The following is a 22,230-nucleotide window of genomic DNA, read 5'->3' as shown; positions in this document are numbered from 1 at the left end:
AGCCTGAATGGTAGACAAGACAAAGAAAGAGTGAACCCTTAAAACAAATGCCTCTTGTCCATGCTAGCATTCCCATTCAGGTCAAACAATGACCTTTGTTGGAGACTGAAGCTCTTTCTAGAGTTAAATCACAGGCTGCACTGGACAATAATGAAGGGAGAGGGAATCCCCTTGCCGTGAATGTGAAGAGGAGGCAGTGGTGGAATGTGGTCAGCTGGACATCGATCAAAAGCAGCAGTCTCTGCAGAGCTAGATAAAGGTTTGGGATTCATGCTTAAATGAATGCTTTGCAGAAGCTGAGTGTTGGAGTCAAATACTAAATAGGTAGCAAATCTCTGTATGGCTAGTCACTTCAGAATACACTGTACAGTGAAAAATAACTGTTATCATGATGTAGGGAAGTTATCAATTAACTTTTGAATAGTCTTTAATACTGTTCAATAACAGTTGTTCAAATATGTGGAAGTTGCACAATTATACAGGAAAGCAATGCAAGGCTACAAGAGGGCACAAGGCCATGCACTCTGTGTGATTGCTGTGTAAGCAAAGGGAAGCATGTAAACAATGACGAAGAAAAAAAACTGTGGGTATGCAGTGTGGATATGGCCACACAGCCAACATTAAATATGTGGGCACACAGAAACGTTCACAACTATCCCATATGTTCCCAAGGTGTTAGCCTACAGGTACAAACCTTATCCTAAAGTTCTGGATAAACACTTTCAGATCAAAAGCAACTTGTGTAATAATTTCTGCAAGTAACAAACAAACACTATGCTTCAGCCAGTTTATCTATTGGACAGGATTGTACAACTGATTGGAGTTATTGTTACAGATGTGACTATGATTATATATGTGACTGATTAAAGGTTATGTTCACAGTTGTCATACAAATGAGACACAATTTGCTCCTTTGTTCTTTGCTTGTCTTAGAAGAATTCAGACTGAACCTTTTAAAGTTCAAGATTGTTTGACATATCTGGTAATGCCTGAGGTAATGAGATACATAAGAACTCACAACACCAGCAGTCACCCTCAATTAATTTAGCTGGTTAGACAGTCTGAACTGGGTCCGGCTGAGCTAAACTAAGGTAATCTCAAGAGTTGTCTCTCTCATATATTTATACAAGCCACTTACAGAGATGACTTCCAGTCACAGGAAAATGTTGTTGTTTTTCTGTCCAGGGTTAACAAAAAAGCTTTTTATCTCACATCAACAAAGGTGCAAAGATACTGTGGCAACAATTTCCAGAACTGTTTCCTGTTAAACATCTGGAAAGACATCGAGTTTAAAGAGATGAGTACACCATGGCATTTTGACATTGTTGTTGACATTGTGATACATATCATATTTCTTTTGCAACAAACCATAATGGTCCCATCATTGTTTGTGACACTGTCATGACCCATAATGTATTGAACTGTGGCCTTTTTTCTTTTTTGCCCAGCCACATGCCAATTTAAAAAAATGCATGAAGGACTTGAGAGGTAAAAAAAAGTCTCCATCAAGAGTCTGACCTATTTGACTACTTTGTAATATTTTTTTTCATGCTTCTCATTCCTTTGCACTTGTTAAATTTACATGCTGTCTGTTTAGGTTTAAGCTTCTAAACAGCTTGGTTAGGTTTAGCTAGTTTGAAAACTGGATTTGAAAACTGGAAAGCTTAAAAAATAACTTGGGTTAGAGTTCAGAAAACATCATGGCTTCCCTAGAAATAGAACCTCTATCATCTCAAACATCTTAAACTAGTTAAAATAAATCTAGTTTTCTGGTTTTTTTAGTCCCAACTCTGAGCAAATGACACCAGTTGAGGCACAAAATAAACCTCCCTCTGTAGGAAATTACTTTGAAGGTTATGCATTATTATAGTTAAGTGTCAGTATGCAACTGTATGATTTGTGTTCATCTGCATGAATAAAATTATTCAATTTCATGCAGTTTTCACAATTGACCTCTAATTAATTAGATTTTTCTCCTCTATTATAAATAAATCTAATACATTTGTAGGATATTCAATGATATCTGTGCATCTATGCCAACACACAGCCAAACTGCACCCAGTGAAACAAAACATGTGGACTGAAATAACTAAATTTCTCAGCTCTCTGAGCTGTGTTTTATTAGATATGACCTCAGGTTTACCATTAGCTCTGAGAAATACAGTAGAACCCAAAGTTCAATGGCTGCAGTCAGTCTAAAACAGCTGTGATGCATTACCATTCAAGAGCCTGCCTCAAAGGTATTCTGCTCTCCATTTCATCTATTGTGACAGATGTGCCCAATCAGAAAAAAGGAAGGAATACTTTCCAACTGAGGACATGCCATTACTAGGATGCTTAGATTGATAATACTGTAAGCTCTCAAATATTGATGCTGATTTTCTTCCAACATCCTACACTGTCTGCTCTTGGTCAACATAAGCTCATTTGAAACTTGTATCCAAATGAACAACTGTCATGGATTGACAGTTTAACTTACTGTAATTTTATGTGGTAAACAAAGTTGAAAGATTTACTGAAATATTCTGATGATGATAAACAACTGCTGGAAATGTACCACATTTGTTTCTAATGTGTTTTGTTTCAAGCATGCACAAATGCTTCTGCATCTGCCAAACTGTCCCAGTGTTACCCACTGTGAGGTCTTTGAAGCTGCTGTGTTTACCCTAAGCTCCTCTGGTCCTGCTTCAGTCATCAAGCTAAACAAAAGAAGGAGCTAATAGCAGAGCCCTTGGTAGGGCTGGGAGATTACTGTAACACAGCAGGCTACTGAGAACTGACTGCGTGAATAGGACTCCTGCTGTGGTTGGCAGCTAAGACCTATAGATCCAAAAGAAGTGTCAGGTCCTTCTTTTCAACTGTCAGTTCAGCATGTCGCTTGTGACTTTTCTTCATATCTACTGGTAGCATTTTATAATCTAACAATTTTACATATCAGTACCTCTTTAGTGCTGAATGAGAAAAATCTTCAGCAAATGAGGTGAGAGATATTTCACGGCTCTTTCTAGAACCAATCTGAAATGTGAGCGATATTTAATATGAAACTGTCTAAAGAGGACGATGTTCTGAGGACGTGTTTTGAAAGTGAACATGTAGGGTAATTTTAGGTAAATTAGTTGCTTCTGGAAGTCTGTCAGTCTGACAAATGTTTTTTGCATTTGTATTTATAATTCCATGTTTTTGTGTGTATTTATGGTTTTCAGGGGATGATTATGTGAAACTCGTGACTTTTCTTCATGCACCAAATTTGGGTTCGTATTTTTGGTTTGGTGCATGTGATGTCTGAACTATTGACATAAATATTTCAAACTCACGCTGAAGTGAAAAATCCTTTCAGCCTTTTATCTGGCGTAGCTACAATTTCAGTTTGTCCAGTTCTTTTGTATTGCACCTCTGGGCTGCATGGTGATGTCGTGGTTAGCACCGTTGCCTCACAGGAGGAGGGCTCCCCGTGTACCTGCTCCGAGCTCTCTCCTGGTACTCTGGCTTCTACAACCCAAAGAAATACACATCAGGTTAATAGGTGACTCTAAATTGACCCTAGGCGTGTGTCAGACAGTGGGTCTACATGATGAGATTAATTTGATTATAGCTATAGTTGGATTATGCCCCTTATTTGAGCAAGGGTAATTATCCAAGTATATATGGCAGTGGATAAATGGAATCATTGGCACAAAGCATGTCATACCCCGGTGCAATAGGTGGCGCTGTACCCATTTCAACTATCGCTAATAGAGCCACAGTTAGCTGACATCTTCACCACCACCAACAACAACAAACTAAGGCATTCAAGAAAGATGGTGAACGAAGAGCAAGATGAAGCTACGTCCCTCTACATTTCGTTTGTGATGAGCATGCTTATTGCACATACGCGATGCCCAACGCCACATTCTCCATCGCATTGCTCTTTTCTTTCCGATGGCGGCGACAACAACAGTAATATCGTCTCCTTTGACTTCCGGAAAAAATCTCAAGCATGCGCAGAACACTCAGTCCAATCCACCATGTGCTTCACTGCAAGCACGTTTAGTGTGACTATCAACCGAGTTATCTCAGGGTCTTAATCCGACTGCGAGTAACCCGATCCGGTCCACTTTTTAGTCTAAGGTGTAATTGAGTAATTGAGTTAGTAACTCTGTTACCTCTTTGTAAGAGTAATTAGTTACTCAGCAAAGTAACTGTGACGTTGTTTTTCATGTTCTATATGCTTTTACATTCTATAACATCTTTGACATCAAATATGTTTATATTAACTGATTGAAGAATAAAAGCACTATGTACAGTATCTTAGAACATTTGGTATTTATTTGAACTCAATAGATTGCAGCCTGTCATGTTAGCATGTGTTGATGTGAGGTGCTTCATAAGATTCGAGTTGCTTGAGGCAGACGTGGATAAAGCCTTTATTCCTGGGCATTTTTGCCTTTAATTAAAATGGGTGAGAAGTAATGCCGGTATTTCCAGTTTGAGAACCCTACCTTTGAATTTCCCTGGCTCGTTGCCATTGTCGCTGTCTCGTTGTGTTTGGCAGTCAGAGCGTGCAGTGAGACAGCGTGAGCAGGGCGTGATCCACCCACCCAGCCAATCATCATCACATTTGCAACGGCGTCATCATCCCCACCCCTGCTCTCTCCAGGCAGCTGATGTGTGGCCAAAACCTGACACCTTATGCTTCATTCGACCAAATTGTAGTAAGGCGCCACTTCCCATCCTCATTAACGGCAACTGTGTTTTAATGATGGGAAAAGTGATTAATTAGATTACTCGTTACTGAAAAAATAATGCCGTTAGTACATCGTTATTACCAACACTGGTCCATGGTGTGCCCTGCCTCTTGCAAAGGAATCATTTCAGCAGTCATACAGTTCGGTATTTGAAATTTCATGTGGATAGATTTTTTTCTAAACAGTATAAATGGATTTTTTTAAAACATTAAGAAAAACAGTTTTTAAATTTCACAATTTAAGCATGGACTTAAAGGCACATAGCCTGCTTAATATGACAAATTACAGCCAACTGACATCCAAAGGACAAGGCCTATTTGACTTTAGTTGTCATTACACAGTTGGACCAAAAGCACAACATTCAACATCAAGTTTAAATGCCTGGCGGTTTCACTAATCCACTCTAATCTCAGATTTCATAACACCCCCAACTCAAAATCTTGCTTATGATTGAGATGGTTCACCAACAGTGCTTTAAAGATGCTCTCCTTTCATCTGAATAGTTTCCATGTGTTTAGCTGGTCTTCACTAATAGCACAGCTGGTTTTAGTATTTTGTCCATGCAGGCATTCAAAGCAGACCTGTTCTTACAGCAAAAATCAAGCGCAATGTGTACAGCTTGACACAAGCTGTGTCACACACAGTCGTGTCTTTATGTGCATTTGTGTTGAAAAAAAGATGCTGCTTTGTCACTCTGTATTAGATCTGATGCTAACTCTGGTCAGCTTCAATTACAACAGCTCAATTAAATCTATCAAGGTCAGACATGAAACAAGCTGTGTTTAGTCATGCAGGACAGACTTAATAAACTCCATTTTAGAGTTGAAAAGGGTTTGAATAGGCTTGTTTTTTTTTCTTTGTTTTTTTGTGTCCTTGCTGATATTACCTTTTAATGATGAAAAGTATAATCCAACAGTGTACACATGCAAAATACTGTCTTTATTTCCTCTTGTTTCTCACTTTAAATCCCAAAACTTTTTCCAAAAGGTTTGGAAAACTATCTGCCATTTTGCAATGAAGAGCATTTGTCTTGGCTACTTTTTTTCTTCTTTTAATAAGTGAATTTTAAAACAAGTCACGTCTAAATAAACATTCACCTTTATAATTCATTGTCTCGGTTACCGGTTCTCACACAAGTGTGACCACACATGGAACTTGAAGTAGCACCCTTTATGTAAAGCTATTGTTGAGAATATCTCAAAGGTCAGCACAACCCACATTCTAAATGTTCTAGAAACAGATTAACAAAAGTATGAGTGAGAATCACATGATCTGGCTTTTGAGGGCAGAAAGGGCTTCTTTAAACTACTTATTTTAAACTTTTTTTCAACATTTCAAAATTATGATAAAATACTAAAAGCATTATGTAATACAAGGGAGACTGAAATGGAACATTTCTTTCCCCTGAAATTTATATTTTTCTGGTTCACATTCCTTCATGTGCTTGAGATATGCAGTCCAAGACTGGTCCCAGACAAAACAAAATAGATTAATGAAAATAACACTGACAATTAATTAATAATAATAATCTTGCACTAGCAGTGTACAACTGAGAATAAACAGCCTCTCTGTCTCCTGGCTGCTCCACAGATTTGTGTGATGCTGAAAGAGGCGCAGTGGAACTTCTTTCATCGGTTTGCTTATTCTTGTTACTCATATTCTTCGTGTTTGATGTTTAAGTCAGAGGGGGTGCTGCTTTAGTGCTTGCCAAGAGTGTAATCGTCTCCTCTAACCCGAGCACTGAACAAATAAAGAAACGGAAGTCTGAGCCTGGAACAAACAGCTGTATGTACTGCTCCCCTGCTGATTTTGAGCAATTATGGTGAATACTGTGATAATGACATGAAATTCCAAAGGAATAATGCCTTATATATTTTGAGTGGTTGGATTGCTGTTGTGTTCAATAACATATTTAGTTCTAAATCTGTGTCTTGACAGTTTTCTGAGTTTTGAATATTTAAGAATGTCATTAATTCCATCTCCCCTCATATATTTATTATCTATCATCTTCCTTAACTGAGACATGACCTCCTAGAAGAAATAGGCAAATTCTAAAATCCCAACTAGGTTTGATCAAACTTTAATTTCGGGTGATTTTAAACAGCATGTCATCCGTCTCACTCACACAAAAGGCCACACGCTTGATATGATATTTTCTAAAAGTTGAAACAGCAGAAAAACAACTGCTGATGATGCTACCATGTCACCCTCTAATCATCTATGATGATCTAACTTCCGTTCTCAAACCCCTAAACTGAATCTATGATATTTCTTTTGATGTGTTCAGAACAGAATGGAGAGTAAACTGAAATTCTTGTTGATCTAAGTAGTCAGGGGCAGAAAAAAAGTTCATACCTGTTTCATTGTCTCTGAAACACGTGAGCAAGTCAGAAACCCTGACATTATTTTTGACACTGATCTCAGCTTTGATGCGCACATTTCAAACTGACTCAGATGACGGAGTTTTCGTGGACTGTAATGCTTTATTTGCAGGATTATCGAATCAATCAGGATGATTTCAACTTATTCAGAATGCAGCATCTAGAGTTCTTACACTAACACTGAAATTTCAACATATCACTCCAGTGCTAAAATCATCTCACCTACCACTGGTTTATAAAGCACTTAATGTTCATTATGTGTGTGTGAAGTTCGACTGCATTTTCATGTGTAGTTTTGTTATGTGTGCCGTCATTTTTTTTTGCTGTGTGTCATTGCTTGATAAAAGTCTCTTATAACATAAATCTTCATTATCTAAACGTGTGTTTTTGCTTCATTGTTGACAGTAAAATAAACAACAGCCTTAATTGAAACTTGCTTACTTTGGTCTCTTCTTGTCCCCCAGAATCCAGAGTCTCTGGACCTGTCTATCCAGAGTGCCTTGTCGGCCCTCTTCCCACCTTTTGAGGCCACAGCACCCATCGTCCTCAGCCAGCTGTTTCGCACCATTGATGAACGTTACCACGGTGATGCACTGCAGTGCCTACTGGACTTCCTCATTCCCTCCAAACACCTGCTGGAGAGTGTCCAACAGGCTGCATGTGTGAGTATAAATTAATGGAGGCTCACACATGAACCCTTACTCTCTCATCTTTCTTACAGTGCACCTTGCATCCACATTTCTTTTTAATTCTGTGAGAGATACCATTACAAACAAGTGCAAGTTTCAAAATGTGCAGCAGCTAGATCAACATTTGGATGTTGCAGAAGAGACTCCGCTCTTGCAAGGAACTTCAAAAAAATATGTTGAATAATTAAATTTAGGTTATATTTACAAATATCACCTAATTTGCATATATCGCCCAATTTGAATACGAATTAATCTAAGCTAATAGCTTTGCATAGTCACTGTACTGTATGCGTCAGTAAAGTGACAATATTCATATAATAAAGGCTATCCTTCACATTTGTAAAAAGCCGCTTTAATTTATAACCACCCTTTAGTTAATACACTGATCTCTTAATATGTTGCAATTGATAACAGCAACAAAAGACCTTTCATGCAATTCTGCTCTGACAATTTGATGTGAATAGAAAAAATAGAAAAAGGCAGCTATTTAACATTCTAAAACAATTAAAGTTGGATACTGTCTTCAGTTGAGAGTTGTTGGAATTTTTCTGTATCACACTGTATGATTCTCCATTGTTTATTTCCTAGGCTGGATACTCTGATGTGGTTTTCCGCTGTGAAGGCTGGCCTCTGTGTCTCCATGACAAAACTGTGATTCAGTTAGCTCCTGTGAACCCTTTGCTGTTGCGTCCCGGAGACTTCTATTTCCAGGTTGAACCCTTCGGTGACCAAGCGGCACGGATTGTCCTCAAAAGTCTTCTGGAGGAGGGATGTCGGGAAGTTGAGGAGACCCCCATCCCTGAGACTTCTTACCCCAGCATCTTCACTGGGGACTGGCTGCTGGACATCAATGAAGGACGCCATGGGACTCCTCTGTCACGTTGTTTGCTTTGCACAGACCAAGGAGTAATCAAGTTGCCTTGGGACAAAATCGCCATCCCTGAGTTTTTAGACAAGCCTAAGCTCCTGCCCACCTGTATGGAAGCACCTCCTGTGTCAAAGCAGACATCAGTTCCATTCCATTTTAACTCCTCCACTCTCCCAGTGGAGGCTGTGATTCCGCCAAATGATCTCAGGATGTCAGCGTCTCTGAGACCAGTGCACTCTTCCAGACTCATCAAAATGGAACACGAAAGACGAGGTCCCAAAGCAGGCTCAAAACCATTAATCAAACCTGTGGGTTGGGTTTCTCCTAATACCTGGGAGACTCACAACTACCAAGAGATAGAAGGTGATTATGTAGACCTGGTGGATATCGCCAAAGGGAAGGAGTTTGTGGCTCAACAGAAAAACAGTCAAGTAAATCCACCCAATTCAGTTTTGCTCAAACCTGTCAGACCACCCCCACCTGTACCACACAGGAATAATGAGCCGTGTGGACATTCCTTTCTGTGTGCAGGGGAGTCCTGTACACCATGCAGCCAAAGAAGGCTGGGGCAGGAGCTCACTGATCAAGACCTGAAGTGTAGGTACAGAGACTCCTACCTAGCAGCACTGAGAAACCCTGTCCCTTTTGAGAGGGGGAGTGTAGACCTCTTGGCCGCCCTGGAGGAGGTAGGCCTGTGTGAAGAGGTGGACATAGGACCCAGAGCCACATTTGCAGCACAAAAAGACCATGAAAACTTCTGTAACCACTGTAAAAAACTTGTGACAAGCAATGAATACTGCCAGCATAAGCAATGCTGTGAGCGGACACCAGAGAACTTTGTGTTACACCATCCCTCTACTTCTGAATCAGAAAACCCCATGAAGGAATCGCCTGTGATTTTGAAATCAACCCCTAGTTTGAGCCCTGGTCAGAGAAGCCAGACTAAAAAAAATTCCCACCAGTTAGGACATACTGCTTGTGTGCATCCAGTAGCAGATGTATGTTTGGCAACCTGTGATGGTGACTTAAAATCACAGCAGAAGGGAGACATTGTAAAACCATCAGGCAAACACAAAGTTAAAGTGAGGTCTCTGTCCACTGTGTCAGATACTCCTACAGGGAGCCCTGTTCTCTTTAAACTCAGCAACAGGAGCCACAGTGATATTTGCCCTGAAACAGTCACAGGTCTCATTCATTGTCAAAAAGGCACACAAGTGGATCAGGAGACTGCAAAGTTGGAAAGACAGGAATGCTCTAAAAAAGGTAAGAAGAGTCAAAAAGTTGAATTGAAACTTTTGAGCTTGTCTTTCAGTTATTTCACTTCAGATTTCCTTTAAACCCCAGCTGAGACACATCTCCACAATGTTAGAATTGTGTGCACACAGTCATTTATAAAGATCTGTTGCTCAGCTCTTAAAGAGTCTCAACAATCATGCCAAAACAGAGTGCATTAAACTCAACCTTGACCTCACATTTGACGGAATGTGCTCCACAGAGGTTCACGCTTCATAACAGCTCTTCAGAAAGAGGGTTCGAAAGCCAAAGATCAGACTCCAGCCTGATCTTCCTCTAGGGATTCTCCCACTGCTTTCAGAGTTCCCCTGCAGTACGGTCACATTCACGTCATTCCCGTTATCAAGGGAGTGAGCGGAAATAGCATCCAGCGCCCTGGTGAAAGAGAGGATCTGAACCCACTGGGTTAAAAGGACAAAGCAGAGCGTTCCTCTAATGTAGAGAGACGGCATGACATGCAAGGAGGAGGTTTCTCTGTCCTCTCCAACTGCTTGCATGCACACACATGCCCTCAAAAGGGCAAGTTGAGATCTTGAGTGGAGACGTGCTTGTCACGGACTATTAAAGTGGCAGAGGGGGCGAGTACAGACAAGGCCTTGTTGGCTCTGAGGGGCAGCTAATTAGGATGTCTAATGTTTAGTAGCCAGGCTGCTGCTATGTTTTGTTACAGAGATTATGTCAAATGTTTAGAGGCTGTTTGTGAAAAGCTGTGCAGGGTTGGTCCATGTTGACAAAGAGCTATCAAAGGTTGACCAAAGACACTGATAATTGCTGTTGGTTTAAATGGGCAAAGGCCATTGAGTAGAATAGGAAGTTGGTGGTGTTCATGAAATCTGAGTGGAATTTTTGGTGTAGTCTTATATATTAAGTAAAGGGAAAAAAATCAGGGCATTATTTTTATAACTGGCTTGCTTTCTGATTTATTGTCTTTTTCTCAGCGTTTGATAAAAATCTTCTTGTTTAGTGACAGATTCACATTCAAGCAGAAGTGAAACTACAAAGGGACCAGACTCGAAACTCCTCAACTCAAAGGCAGAAAAGCCATCTTTTCCACAAGTTCAACTTCCTGCAACAAGTTCTGACTCTCAGCAGACCCCACAAACTGAAGAATCTGGTTTCAGGAGAATCAGCAGTCTTCTTGAACTGGGCATCATTTGTTTACCAGGTAATGTGCACTTTTTTTGATTATTTATTTTTCCATTAACATGATTCTGTAAGGAATGAAAGCTTAATGTTTGTGACCTCAGCAGGTCTCAAAGTTCATTGTTATATGAAATGAATGACCAGATGCCAAAATTATTTGGAGCCTTACCAGACAACTTGAAATAGTGACATTTCTTTTGTCAGTGTGAGAGAAAATACATATAATCTTGTTGTTTTAGATGACGTAAATGGACTGCATTATTCTTTTTTAAGTCTTTTTGACTGCTAAAAGCACTTTACACTACAGGGCACATTCCTCTACTCACATCCATTTTACAGCATTTTTCAATATCACACATCGAGAGACCAGCACATAGGGGAAATGTTGGGTCCTGTATTTAGACACCACACACTTTGACAAGTGAACTGGAGAAGCTGGGAATCAATCCACTGACCTTCTGATTATTGGATGTCAATGCTTTGTTTTCTATTTCGCCCACCTGCAGGCAGCAGGGACAGGAATGGCAGGGCAGTAGTGGAGGTTTATGGCGACAGGAAGGAGTGGATGTTCCCTCTTGTGACAGCACAGAGTCTTTGTGAATTGCTGCTCTACTTACACTCCATACCAAGGTATTGCAAACATTGATATCTTTGTAATTTAGAAATAAATCATGCAACTTAGACTAAAATATATTGTTTTAGGACAGCTTGATACATGCGGAATAAAATATAGTGATGACCTCAGTTGTCCAGCAGAGGGCAGGTGTTGTCCTGCATGTGCACCAGCATGCAATAACGATTAATAACCACAAGAGGGCAGTAGAGTACCATTTGAAATGTTTCCAGATAACTCAGAAGTTTAAAGTGGTACAATCGATTGTTTTAATGGCCACACGAAATGTTTCTCATTTTGTACAACATCTTCTTTGCAATTAATATTCCAACAGAAAAAAAATCACATAAGATCAGCTGCCAGAAACACCAATACAGTGCAAGAATTGTCAATAGTTAAACAATAAACACATTAATAGTGTTGTTTGTTTATACTGGGCACAATGGGCTTAATACACCTTTAAGTTTAAAAATCTGTTCTACCCACCAGCCTGACCCTGATGTCCCCTGTAAAAGAGGGAAAACCACAACAGTCTGCTTCAGCAAGGCTGGCTGCCAACTGTCTGGTATGCAGCGCCCTGCCAGAACTAGCAGCCAATTCTGATGTAGGCTCACACAAAAGTTATGGTACTCAAGAAGAGGCCATTAGTAGTGGTGTGTAAAGGCCCCAAAGAATCTTTTAAGAGGAGAGAAATACAGATTTGTGAAGATGAGAAGCTCAAAGGCTGGTGATTTATCACAAAAAAGTACAATAATAATGAAGTGAACAAGATCTAACTTGCCTTAACGTGATGAAATGTTTCTGTAGGAAAGATGTTCGAGAGCTGGGAATGACATTGGTTATCAATGCCAGGAAGAAGCCTCCTCCATTTCACCTCTACAAAGCGCTGCTGATGGCACAGGTTAAAACAACAAACCTGCACACACTTGTTAAAAGAATTCTGTGCCTGAAGTACTATTAATAAAAGGAGCTAAATGTCTTTATTTGTTAGGTTGAATATGGCCTGATACTTTATAGAAAATACACTGAATTTGTCCATTGTAAGTTTCTGGTGGTTTAAGGTAAGGTCAGGATAGCGCTCAGTGTAAATATGTTTCAGTTAAAAACTTCTTTTTGTCTGTCTGAAACAGGAGCAAGCGCTTCATGCTGTCCACAGCATCATCATTGTGATGGAAAAGGACACTTGTCCTCGACCTGAAAAACAACCTGGCCTGCAGGTAAAAAATAAACCAACTGTTTTTGGTCTTTCTAATTGTTATCGACACAAAAGATGAGTGCTACTTCCTACCTCACCACATCTTTCTCATTAAATTAGATTGACATGGTAAACTCCACGAGAACCCTGAATAAGACAGTGGAAGCTTCCCAACTGACCTTTGACCTAGGAGGGACCTTTAAATACAGTCATACAGACTGGTTGCAGTTCCACCAGGTAATAATGTGCATGTCACTCTGATAAACAGTAGTTTCTCCTGGAGACTCTCCTGAAAAAAAAAGCTGCTCAGCCACACTTTATCACAGTGAAGATTACTCATCACAAACACAGAACAACCACACGTGCATGTTGTTCTTTGTTTTGGAGGGTATTAGTGTTTTACACACTGCTAAAAATGCTTGACAAAATTCTTGTTTTTGAACATTAGAGAGTGAAAGTGCAGGTCAGAAAGAAGCAGTTGAAACCTGATTAATTGAACATAGTTCAAATCTTGGGTAGAGGATCCTATGCCCTCTTCTACAAGGCTATCACTGAGAAACATAATGCAGCCTGTGACACCTGTAATTACATTTTGGGCCACTCCGCTTAGGTATTTTTGCCTCAGTCTAAATGCCATTGTACTATATCTATAAGGAGCTCTGTGTTTGTAATTCCTTGTTAATTGCCAGATCTCAGCATGTCTGCTGTTTATGGCTTACACCTCCTCTGGTGCCCTCTCTACTCCTCAAACTTTAATAGGTGCATTCCAGTGGATCATGTTTTCTGTCTAATACTTTATATATTTCAGAGACTGGTATTTTTCATGGTTGAACTGCGAGGGGCAGACTGTTTGCTGCAAAAGGCCATCCAGAAAGTGGATAGCAGAAAACAAATGGACACTGCCCAGGTAAAATGCATCCGTACTTTGATGTTACATAGTTTTTGTGGGTCTCACATGTTGGCTTTCCCATGTGGTTACTGCAGGAAGTCCAGGAAAGCATCAAGGAACAGAAGGTTTCAATGAAAGAGGTGCTTGAAGATGTTAGACTGGTAACTCTGCAAATGGGAGGAGGAGCTTTACTGGCCAGGATGAAGAGAGATGAGTTCAGATTTCCACAGTCGGAAGACTACAGGTATCACATAGAATTTTTTACTTTTTGTTTGGCTTCTTGTCCAGATCAGTACACTGTAAGCTATAAAGCACATCTTATATATATATATCATGCAGAATCTACATCGATGATCTGTTGTCTTAAAAATACCTTTTGTGAAGTTCTGAACTTCATACTCGCAACACCGCCTCTTAATACATGTAAGAGGATATATTGCATCATTGGACAGCTTTAATTACTGATTCCTTTCATAAATGTACTGGACAGAACTGGAAATCATCAAATCTTACCAATTTTTAATTCATTTTTCTTAAATAAAAGAAAAAATGACAGCAAACCACTAAGGCAAGGGTGGGAGCTCAAGACCAGTTTGTACACCCCCACACAGTCCTGAGAAAATATTAACTGTACTTATACCTTTAAGTGAACACCTGTTTTTTCACATGAAAAAAACAATGACCACTTTATATAATGTGATGCAACATTACTTGACTGAACTTTTGGCATACCTTGATTTACTAATTGTTTGTTTTGTTTATTTATTTATTTATTTTTTAATATTGCTTAAGAGGGCTATAGAATATAAATTCACATTCAATCCAAGAACAAAATAGATACAATTGTATTCTTTGTTTTATGTTACAGTTGAGAAAATTATCTCATTGTTTCATTTAAAGATCCACTGACAACTAATCATTACAACCATATGACTGAAGGGGAAAATGTAATACTGAGAGAGTAAATGGTGAATTTCAGCATCACAAGTACATTATAATATGCATATGATATACTACTGGTATCAAAGTGTATCAAGGCAACAATAAATGAAAAGGCTTGCATTGAATTAGGTCACACTTTGTGGTAGATGAAATGAAAATGCGGTATATAAATTATTATTATTATTATAAATAAAGATTTTAAGTAAAGGACAGAACATTTGACCTATTAATACACAACATTAAAGGTCACCTCGTAATATGATTTTCGTGTGAGTATTAGTGGTCTTAGTGTTTTTTTGTGCCTCTCCTTTCTGTGCAGAGATGCTTTGGAGTCAGTGACAAGTTTGTACAACCAAGTTGAGGAGAAGCTCCACACATTGGTGATGAGGTCAAATGAGTCATTGCAGCACCTGGAGTTCCTTCTCAGGCTCAAGGAGATGGAAACCAAAATCATCACGGTACCTCAAGTTCTATCAGCCAGATCACACTTGAAAACTACAGAAGTGCAGACAGAAATATGCTGATGAGATTTTGTGGACCTGAATGTTCGTTGGCTTTTGTCCATATGTTATTGTTACTTAGAAACTGTATATATGACAAATGCCTCTCAACAAGGGAAGATTGTATAACTAGCTTATTATGTCTTGCAGGCAGGGATGTGGTTCAGCACAGAGGGTGAACAGACTCTAAATGACTCTTCCACAACTGATGATACACTTGCGTGCACTGAAAAAGCCTTGCAAGACTTTAATGGATTTCTCCCTAAGTATAAGGTAAATATATCTTTTAAAAACACTGGCTTGGCTGGCATTTTCTTTATACATATGAATATTTTTATTTTATTTGCCACATGTTGTCAGTGATAACAGTACGTTTTAGAGAGTAATGGAAAGTAAATGTGCTCAACCTGATATTTTATTATTTGTCACAGGAGAAACAACACCATGCCTTGACATTGATAAAGGAGGCAGAGGAAATAGTAGGCACCAGTAACTCCAGTCCTGCAACAGATGTATTTTGTACTCTTGTCAGCACTTTTAAGTCCAATATAGAAGACTTTATGTTGCGGACAGAACAGAGGCAGAAAGAGTTGGACACACAAGTGTATGTGTACGGCTTTTGTGAACAGGTTTGTGTTTTGTCATAGCACTTTGGTATCATTTCAGCTTTCAGCCTGTCTTTCCTTGGTTGCCCCTTACAAATATTCTAAATGTTGGAACCTTTTAACCTTTCATGGAAAAATAATTTTTCTCTCACTCATTCTGTCTAGGTTTCAGCTGTTGCCAAGGAATGTCTTATTTTATCAGAGCAAGTAGAGAAAGGGTGTAACTCAGCTCAGACCTTAAGCACACTTCAAATGTATGAGGAGAGATTAGGTAGTGAATTTTCCTCCATGCACTTCCAGTCTCTGAGAGCTAAAGCCTGCGCTGTGGGATCAGGAGCCTCTGGGATGATGACAGTTTGGAATGCAGCGTGGGTTCAGAGCCAAGAAGTCAGGCAACGTCTTGAGAAGATGCAGAAGAAGAAAGGCATAGATAAGAACCAGATCCAGCAGACCACAACTGTAAATCCTCCAAAGGAACATGGAGAAATTGGAAGGGATGGAAAAAGGAGTGAGCTTGAGGAAGCTGAGAGTTCTCTGATCCTACAGCCAGTCTCTATTACAGAGGTAGTCAATACTGCAAAGAGTAACGGACAAAGCACCGATGTTTCATGCTTTAGACATGATTTGAAAAATGAGTCAAAAGGGAACAAAAACCAGGAAACAAAAGTACTGCAAGTTGCTGAAACACCAATCAAATATGCCACAAGGACTCCTGTTTTCCCACAAATTGAGGACTGCAATCCAGAAAACAAAAGGAGGCTAAAAGAACACCACAGCGAAGCAGATCTGAGAAGTGCAAGCTGTACAAAAGAGGGCGGGGATTTTCCTTTGCATCAAACTTTGGGTCGGTCCCTGAGTGAGGGCTCATGTGTGACGAGCACCTCTGGCCTTTCACCTTTGAATATAAGTCACAAACACTGTCACAGTAGGACACAGTCACTGGATCAAAACCTGCAGCCCATCCAAAATCTGCACATTTCCTCCAACAAAAGTTTATGGCAGAGAAACCTGAGCTGCGAGTCAAAAAACGACAATAATAAAGAGGAGGGTGAAAGATGTGCAGTCTCCACCCAGAGACCCAAAAATGTAGGGACTCAAGAGACATTACTCACAGCAACAGAAAACAATGGCAACACCTTTTTGTAAGTATTGACCCTCAATTTGCTGCTACCATAAAACACATTTAAATACTGTAAACGGTTTGAAAAAAAATATCTGTGACTGACACTTTTTAAAAAAAACTTATGATTCCAAGAATAAAAATGTTTGCGACTGAAAAATAATGGGAAACAGATCATGATTCAAGACTCACCTCTGTGTAAGATATAAGCTTTAAAAACATCAGCAAATTTACATTTTTCATTTCCTTCACATGGAACAGGAAAGTACAGAAGATCTTGGAGGAGCTGCTGTCTACAGAGAGGGAGTATGTCAAAGCCCTGGGTTATGTCAGAGAGCACTACTTCCCTGAGCTGGAGAGAGCTGATGTCCCTCAGGACCTCAGGGGCCAGAGGGGGAGCATTTTCGGTAACATAGAAAAACTCCATGACTTTCACCGTCATAATTTCTCGGACGAGTTGGAGAGCTGCATGAAAGAACCTTTCAGAGTGGGCCGCTGCTTTCTAAAACATGTAAGTGCCACTTAAGTGTTTCTGAAAGCACTCAAAAAGTAATGTTTGCCTCCAGTGTGTGTGGCTCTTACTGGAGACAAAAACTACATTTTTTACTATATTTATTTATTTACTATAAATCCAAACTCTCCTTATGAAACTGACATCCAAATTGTTAGCCTTAAGCAACAAGGTTTTGGCAAAAGTGATTCTATGAATGGCAACAAATAGTCCGTGGCTTCTTGTTCTGAGCCACAACCATGATGATTAAATATACTTTATTACCCAAAACAGCCCTCCCAGATGTGTCCTTACTGGATACTGTATGTTAAGCTTCCAAGGAATGTTTTTCTTTTCACAGCTTAAGTACTGATATCTGAACTAATTCTGGAATGATTGTGTTGGTGATAAAGCTTTGACCTCCTATGTGTACCAACTGAAACATTTTGCATTTAAAATATTACACATAGATTGTGCTACGTAATTAAATTGATGATGCTCAATAGTCTTTATTTATTCCTTTTGTTTTTAGAGAGAGAGCTTTGCTTTGTATGCCCTTTACAGCAAGAACAAACCACAGTCTGATCGTCTTCTCATCAATCATGGACAGGCTTTTTTCAAGGTAAAAACCAGCGCCAGCTTCTCTTTGCTCTATTGTTTCACATCTGCTTTCCCTAAAATGACGAATTTTCCTTTGAAAAAGGAAGAAGAGGCAATGTATTATTACACATGAGTCCTCTTCCATCCAAGAACTCAGGTCAGCTGGTCTAGTCCAGAGTCCAGACTAAACATGGAGAAGCAGCATTATGCTGCAAACAAGTGTAACAAACTGTCAGTGGAGATTAAACTGTCACCAAATGTAGACATTTTTAAATCCAGGTTAAAAATGATTTCTTTTCTCATGTGTCTATGCATGAAATCTGCACGGTATCTTTTTAAATTATCTAAACTGTTGCTTGTTTTTAATCATTTTAATTTAATTTAAATTACTTTATTTCTTTCTTTTTATGTTCGTTTATGTATTTTTATTGCTTCTTCCACTCCCCAGTGCAATGCATTTATTTCATGTAAAGCACTTTGAATTGTTTTGTACATGAAATGTACAAATAAATTTGACTTGACTTGAATATTACATAACTTGGTAAACAGCCACGCCAGCATCTCCAGGAGATGATGGGGAGGGTTTGGGTAAAATGTTTATGATGACACAAGGACACTGATGCTAGAAGCATTGTGTTTGTTTGGACAGACAGTATATAAACCAAGGTTTTACAATGGAATAATGACCTGATGATATATGTACTTTGAAAAGTTTGAATAACTAGGGTTTTTACAAATGGGTCAGAATGGTGCAAATCTGCAAAATCTCATTGCCATGCACCTAATAGCTGGTGAGATATTTCCATTACCTCCCCAACCCTTTCATCCCATTGGACTGACTGACAGACCAAAATACATTTCCAACATTAAGACTATGCCGTTTTGTCTGATTAATTTCTCTTAAATTCCCTCCAAAACAACCTCTCCCCAGCATCCTCTATTTACCATATCAAACCCGTTTTCTGCCCTGACGGATACAAACCCAATAACATACCTGCTCGTTTTCCGCTTTTGTCATCCCAGCAAAAGCAGTTGAAGCTGGGGGATAAAATGGACTTGTGGTCGTACCTGCTGAAGCCCGTACAGCGCATCAGTAAGTACAGTTTGCTGCTGCAGGACTTGATCAGGGAGTGTGGACCAGGACAAACCAGAGAGATTGCTGAGATCAAGGCAGCCCTGGAGGTCATCCACTTCCAGCTCCGCCATGGCAACAATCTGTTGGCCATGGACGCCATCCATCACTGTGATGTAAGCAGGGCTTCAATAGCTATTGTAGCTTTGTGCCACAAGAATATATTACTAACATGGGATTTATTGTATATACATAAGCATGTCTTGCAGTGTTACAGTCACTAATCATTCTATTCTAGTACTGTGCAATATTACTGGAAGCAGGGAGTGAAGTTCAGGCAGGACTGAAATGCCATTTTTTACAAAAGGTATTAAGGCAGAAGTGTGTGTGTGTGTATGTGTGTGTGTGTGTGTGTGTGTGTGTGGGGGGGGGGGGGGGGGGGGGGGGGGGGGGGGGGGGGTCATGGCCTGGAGCTCCATTATCTGGTGAGTCAAAATGGAGCAACTGGAATCTTTTGGTTATTGCGTGCACCCATGGTTCCAGGGAAATAATGTTGCAACATTACTGACTACAGTTCTGGAAATTAATCATCACTTAATCCACATCATGATATGCTCCCTTTCTGTGCTATAGGTTAATCTAAAGGAGCAGGGGCAGCTGATACGTCAGGATGAGTTCTTGGTGACGTTCAGGAAGAAGAAATGTTTCCGTCACATTTTCCTTTTTCAAGAACTCATTCTCTTTAGCAAGACCAGAAAGACAGATGTAGGAAATGACACATATATCTACAAACAGTCATTCAAGGTACACATACTGTACATAATATGGCTCTTTTTTTTCTCTCTCTCTCTCTCTCTCTCTCTCTCTCTCTCTCTCTCTCTCTCTCTCACACACACACACACACACACACACACACACACACACCCACACACACAGGTATTAATGTGTAGAAGATACACCCAGTCCTCTGTCCAAGTAGGATTACACAAAAACCGAAATTCTTAACTTGGGTTAAGATGTCCAGTGTATCTGAGGTTTGCACAATGGTGTGGTGGCTGACCTTGTTTGTTCACAGTAAGATGATTCCTTGTTACCCCATATTTTAACCTTTGGGGGCATTTAGGGTAATGATACATCATTTTAACACTGCTGATAAAACCACAAAACATTGAAAAGCATGCCATGGGGGCTTTATGTGACCATGTCATGTTTCTCTCTATTTAGACATCTGACATAGGCATGACTCAAAACAGCGGTGACAGTGGCTTGTGTTTTGAGATCTGGTTCAGAAAGAGGAAAAGCCAGGATACATACACACTGCAAGCAGTTAGCCAAGAGGTGAAGGAGGCCTGGACCAAGGACCTGGAGCGGATCCTGTGGGAGCAGGCCATACACAACAGAGGTACAGTAGAAATAGTAGCTTTGATTAGAGGTCCTCATGACCCACTGCCATGCTTGTTTTCGATGTGTCCCACCTCCACCACACCTGATTCAAATGACCAGCTCATCATCAAGTTCTGCAGTGGGCTGATAAGGAGCCATTCATTTGAATCAGATGTGGTGGAGGAGGGAAGCATCGAAAACAAACAGGGCAGTGACTCATGAGGACCGGAATTGAGAAACACTGGATTAGAGGCAAATGGATTACATGAGAATTCTGTAAGACACATTCTGCATATGGAAGTTGGGGTTAATTCATGAAAGGTTCTTTGGCAGCTGCTTATATGTTTTTCATTAATTTGTACAGTACAATTCTGTGCATGCCATTGCTAATATGTTTAGCCAAATCTTTATGTGTTTACAATGAAAAAAATGGAGGACCATATCAACAAATTTAACTACATAATGAAGACACCAATATTATGTTGGTTTAAAGTATTTCTATTTGTTATTGTAGAGTAATATTTCCCAGGTGTTCTTTTCAGAGGTCCGCATGCAAGAAAGAGTGTTCTTGGGAATTGGAAACAAGCCTTTCATGGACATCAAACCAAGTGATGCAGCTATCAATGACCGAGCCGTGAGCTATGTACTTTTGGGAAGAGGTAATTATGATGCTGTGATCATTTCCTGTCAGTCCTTGACTTTTACTAGCTAACTACACTTCTTATTGAACTTATTTTCATTTGGTCCCTGCAGAAAACAAGGTGCTCTCCTGTGTGGGATCAAGTGTATCACAGGGTGAGCCTCTGGGTAGTCGACCAAAATCTGTTGGTTCAGGCAGCAGCTCATCCTCCTCCTCTTCCTCAGGACGGGGTTCCTTGTCCCCTGTAGGGTACGTGAGTGGGCCAAAGCGGAGGGTGGTTTCAAGCAGTCTTGGAGGTTACACATCACCTCCTGGACCTCTGGAGGAGGATGACCTGGACCATGAAGGAAGTCAGACCTTATTATGTAAGTGAAAATTTGATACAAGTACAGTATAGTTTTCAAATGGACCACATGATTAATTTAGAGAGAAAATGTACATCTCTTCAGGCACAGCAACTTGTTAGCATTTCATTTAGGATCGCTGAGCAGCTTGCTCTTTGTCAGGGTGTTTCAAGCCTTAAGATACTTCCTTTTCAAAATCTGGGATCAAAGGGTAGAGTCTGAGTAAATGATTCAATAGTAAAACAAGGTTGTTTCAGTACTGAAGCATACTCCTGACACAGTATTTGGGCCTCAGCTGTCCAGTTAGGGAAATTTCTCTATCCACAAAGATAAACTGATTGGTTTATTAATTCCTCAGTCTATTAATCCATTCTTCCCTTTCCAATGGGCACAAAAAGTTCTTGTCTTTTTTCCAGTGGACAGCTCCGAGTCCTCAGGGGAGAGCGTCAGTGGATTCAGCAGTTCTGGTCACAGCTCCCACTTTGCTGTGGGAGGAGAGATGGAGGACAACTCCTCGGTCTGCTCCTCCATAATCACTGTCAAAGAAGCAGCGTTTGCTCATCCAGCTGAAGCTTGTGCAGGATTGCAAAATTCAGATGCCCACACTGGTTCTGCTGAGAAAACCCAACCACCTGTTCCTCCCAAGCCCAAACACAAACCACAACAACAGAACATGGATCTACCCAGCAGCACGGTGCAGTAGAAAGCTTTTTAACTAAATGTTCATGTGTTAAAAAAC

The 22,230-nt window shown here is 40.0% G+C and overlaps 1 protein-coding gene across 3 annotated transcripts in view; it reads left to right on the top strand.

Annotated features, from left to right (window-relative positions):
* quo (quattro) overlaps positions 1–22,230 on the top strand; it is a 29,001-nt gene that overhangs the window by 5,849 nt on the left and 922 nt on the right. Inside the window, exons 2-22 of one of the 3 annotated variants that reach the window (XM_072382543.1) lie at positions 7,570–7,767; positions 8,383–9,925; positions 10,920–11,120; positions 11,605–11,728; positions 12,519–12,612; positions 12,842–12,928; positions 13,027–13,143; positions 13,715–13,813; positions 13,891–14,039; positions 15,057–15,195; positions 15,388–15,510; positions 15,669–15,866; positions 16,008–16,984; positions 17,224–17,473; positions 17,985–18,074; positions 19,076–19,300; positions 19,758–19,928; positions 20,349–20,526; positions 21,050–21,166; positions 21,261–21,512; positions 21,908–22,185. In XM_072382543.1, the coding sequence (XP_072238644.1) occupies positions 7,570–7,767; positions 8,383–9,925; positions 10,920–11,120; positions 11,605–11,728; positions 12,519–12,612; positions 12,842–12,928; positions 13,027–13,143; positions 13,715–13,813; positions 13,891–14,039; positions 15,057–15,195; positions 15,388–15,510; positions 15,669–15,866; positions 16,008–16,984; positions 17,224–17,473; positions 17,985–18,074; positions 19,076–19,300; positions 19,758–19,928; positions 20,349–20,526; positions 21,050–21,166; positions 21,261–21,512; positions 21,908–22,185 (5,610 nt within the window). Of the gene's footprint in view, positions 1–7,569; positions 7,768–8,382; positions 9,926–10,919; positions 11,121–11,604; positions 11,729–12,518; positions 12,613–12,841; positions 12,929–13,026; positions 13,144–13,714; positions 13,814–13,890; positions 14,040–15,056; positions 15,196–15,387; positions 15,511–15,668; positions 15,867–16,007; positions 16,985–17,223; positions 17,474–17,984; positions 18,075–19,075; positions 19,301–19,757; positions 19,929–20,348; positions 20,557–20,759; positions 20,867–21,036; positions 21,167–21,260; positions 21,513–21,907; positions 22,186–22,230 lie in introns of those variants that run through there. The other 2 variants (XM_072382544.1, XM_072382545.1) reach the window with 2 other exon arrangements.

This window comes from Leuresthes tenuis, unplaced genomic scaffold, assembly GCF_036924035.1.
Source record: "Leuresthes tenuis unplaced genomic scaffold, fLeuTen1.0.hap1 SCAF_3, whole genome shotgun sequence".
Lineage (NCBI taxonomy): Eukaryota > Metazoa > Chordata > Actinopteri > Atheriniformes > Atherinopsidae > Leuresthes > Leuresthes tenuis.
This window is presented reverse-complemented; position numbering and strand designations above follow the sequence as displayed.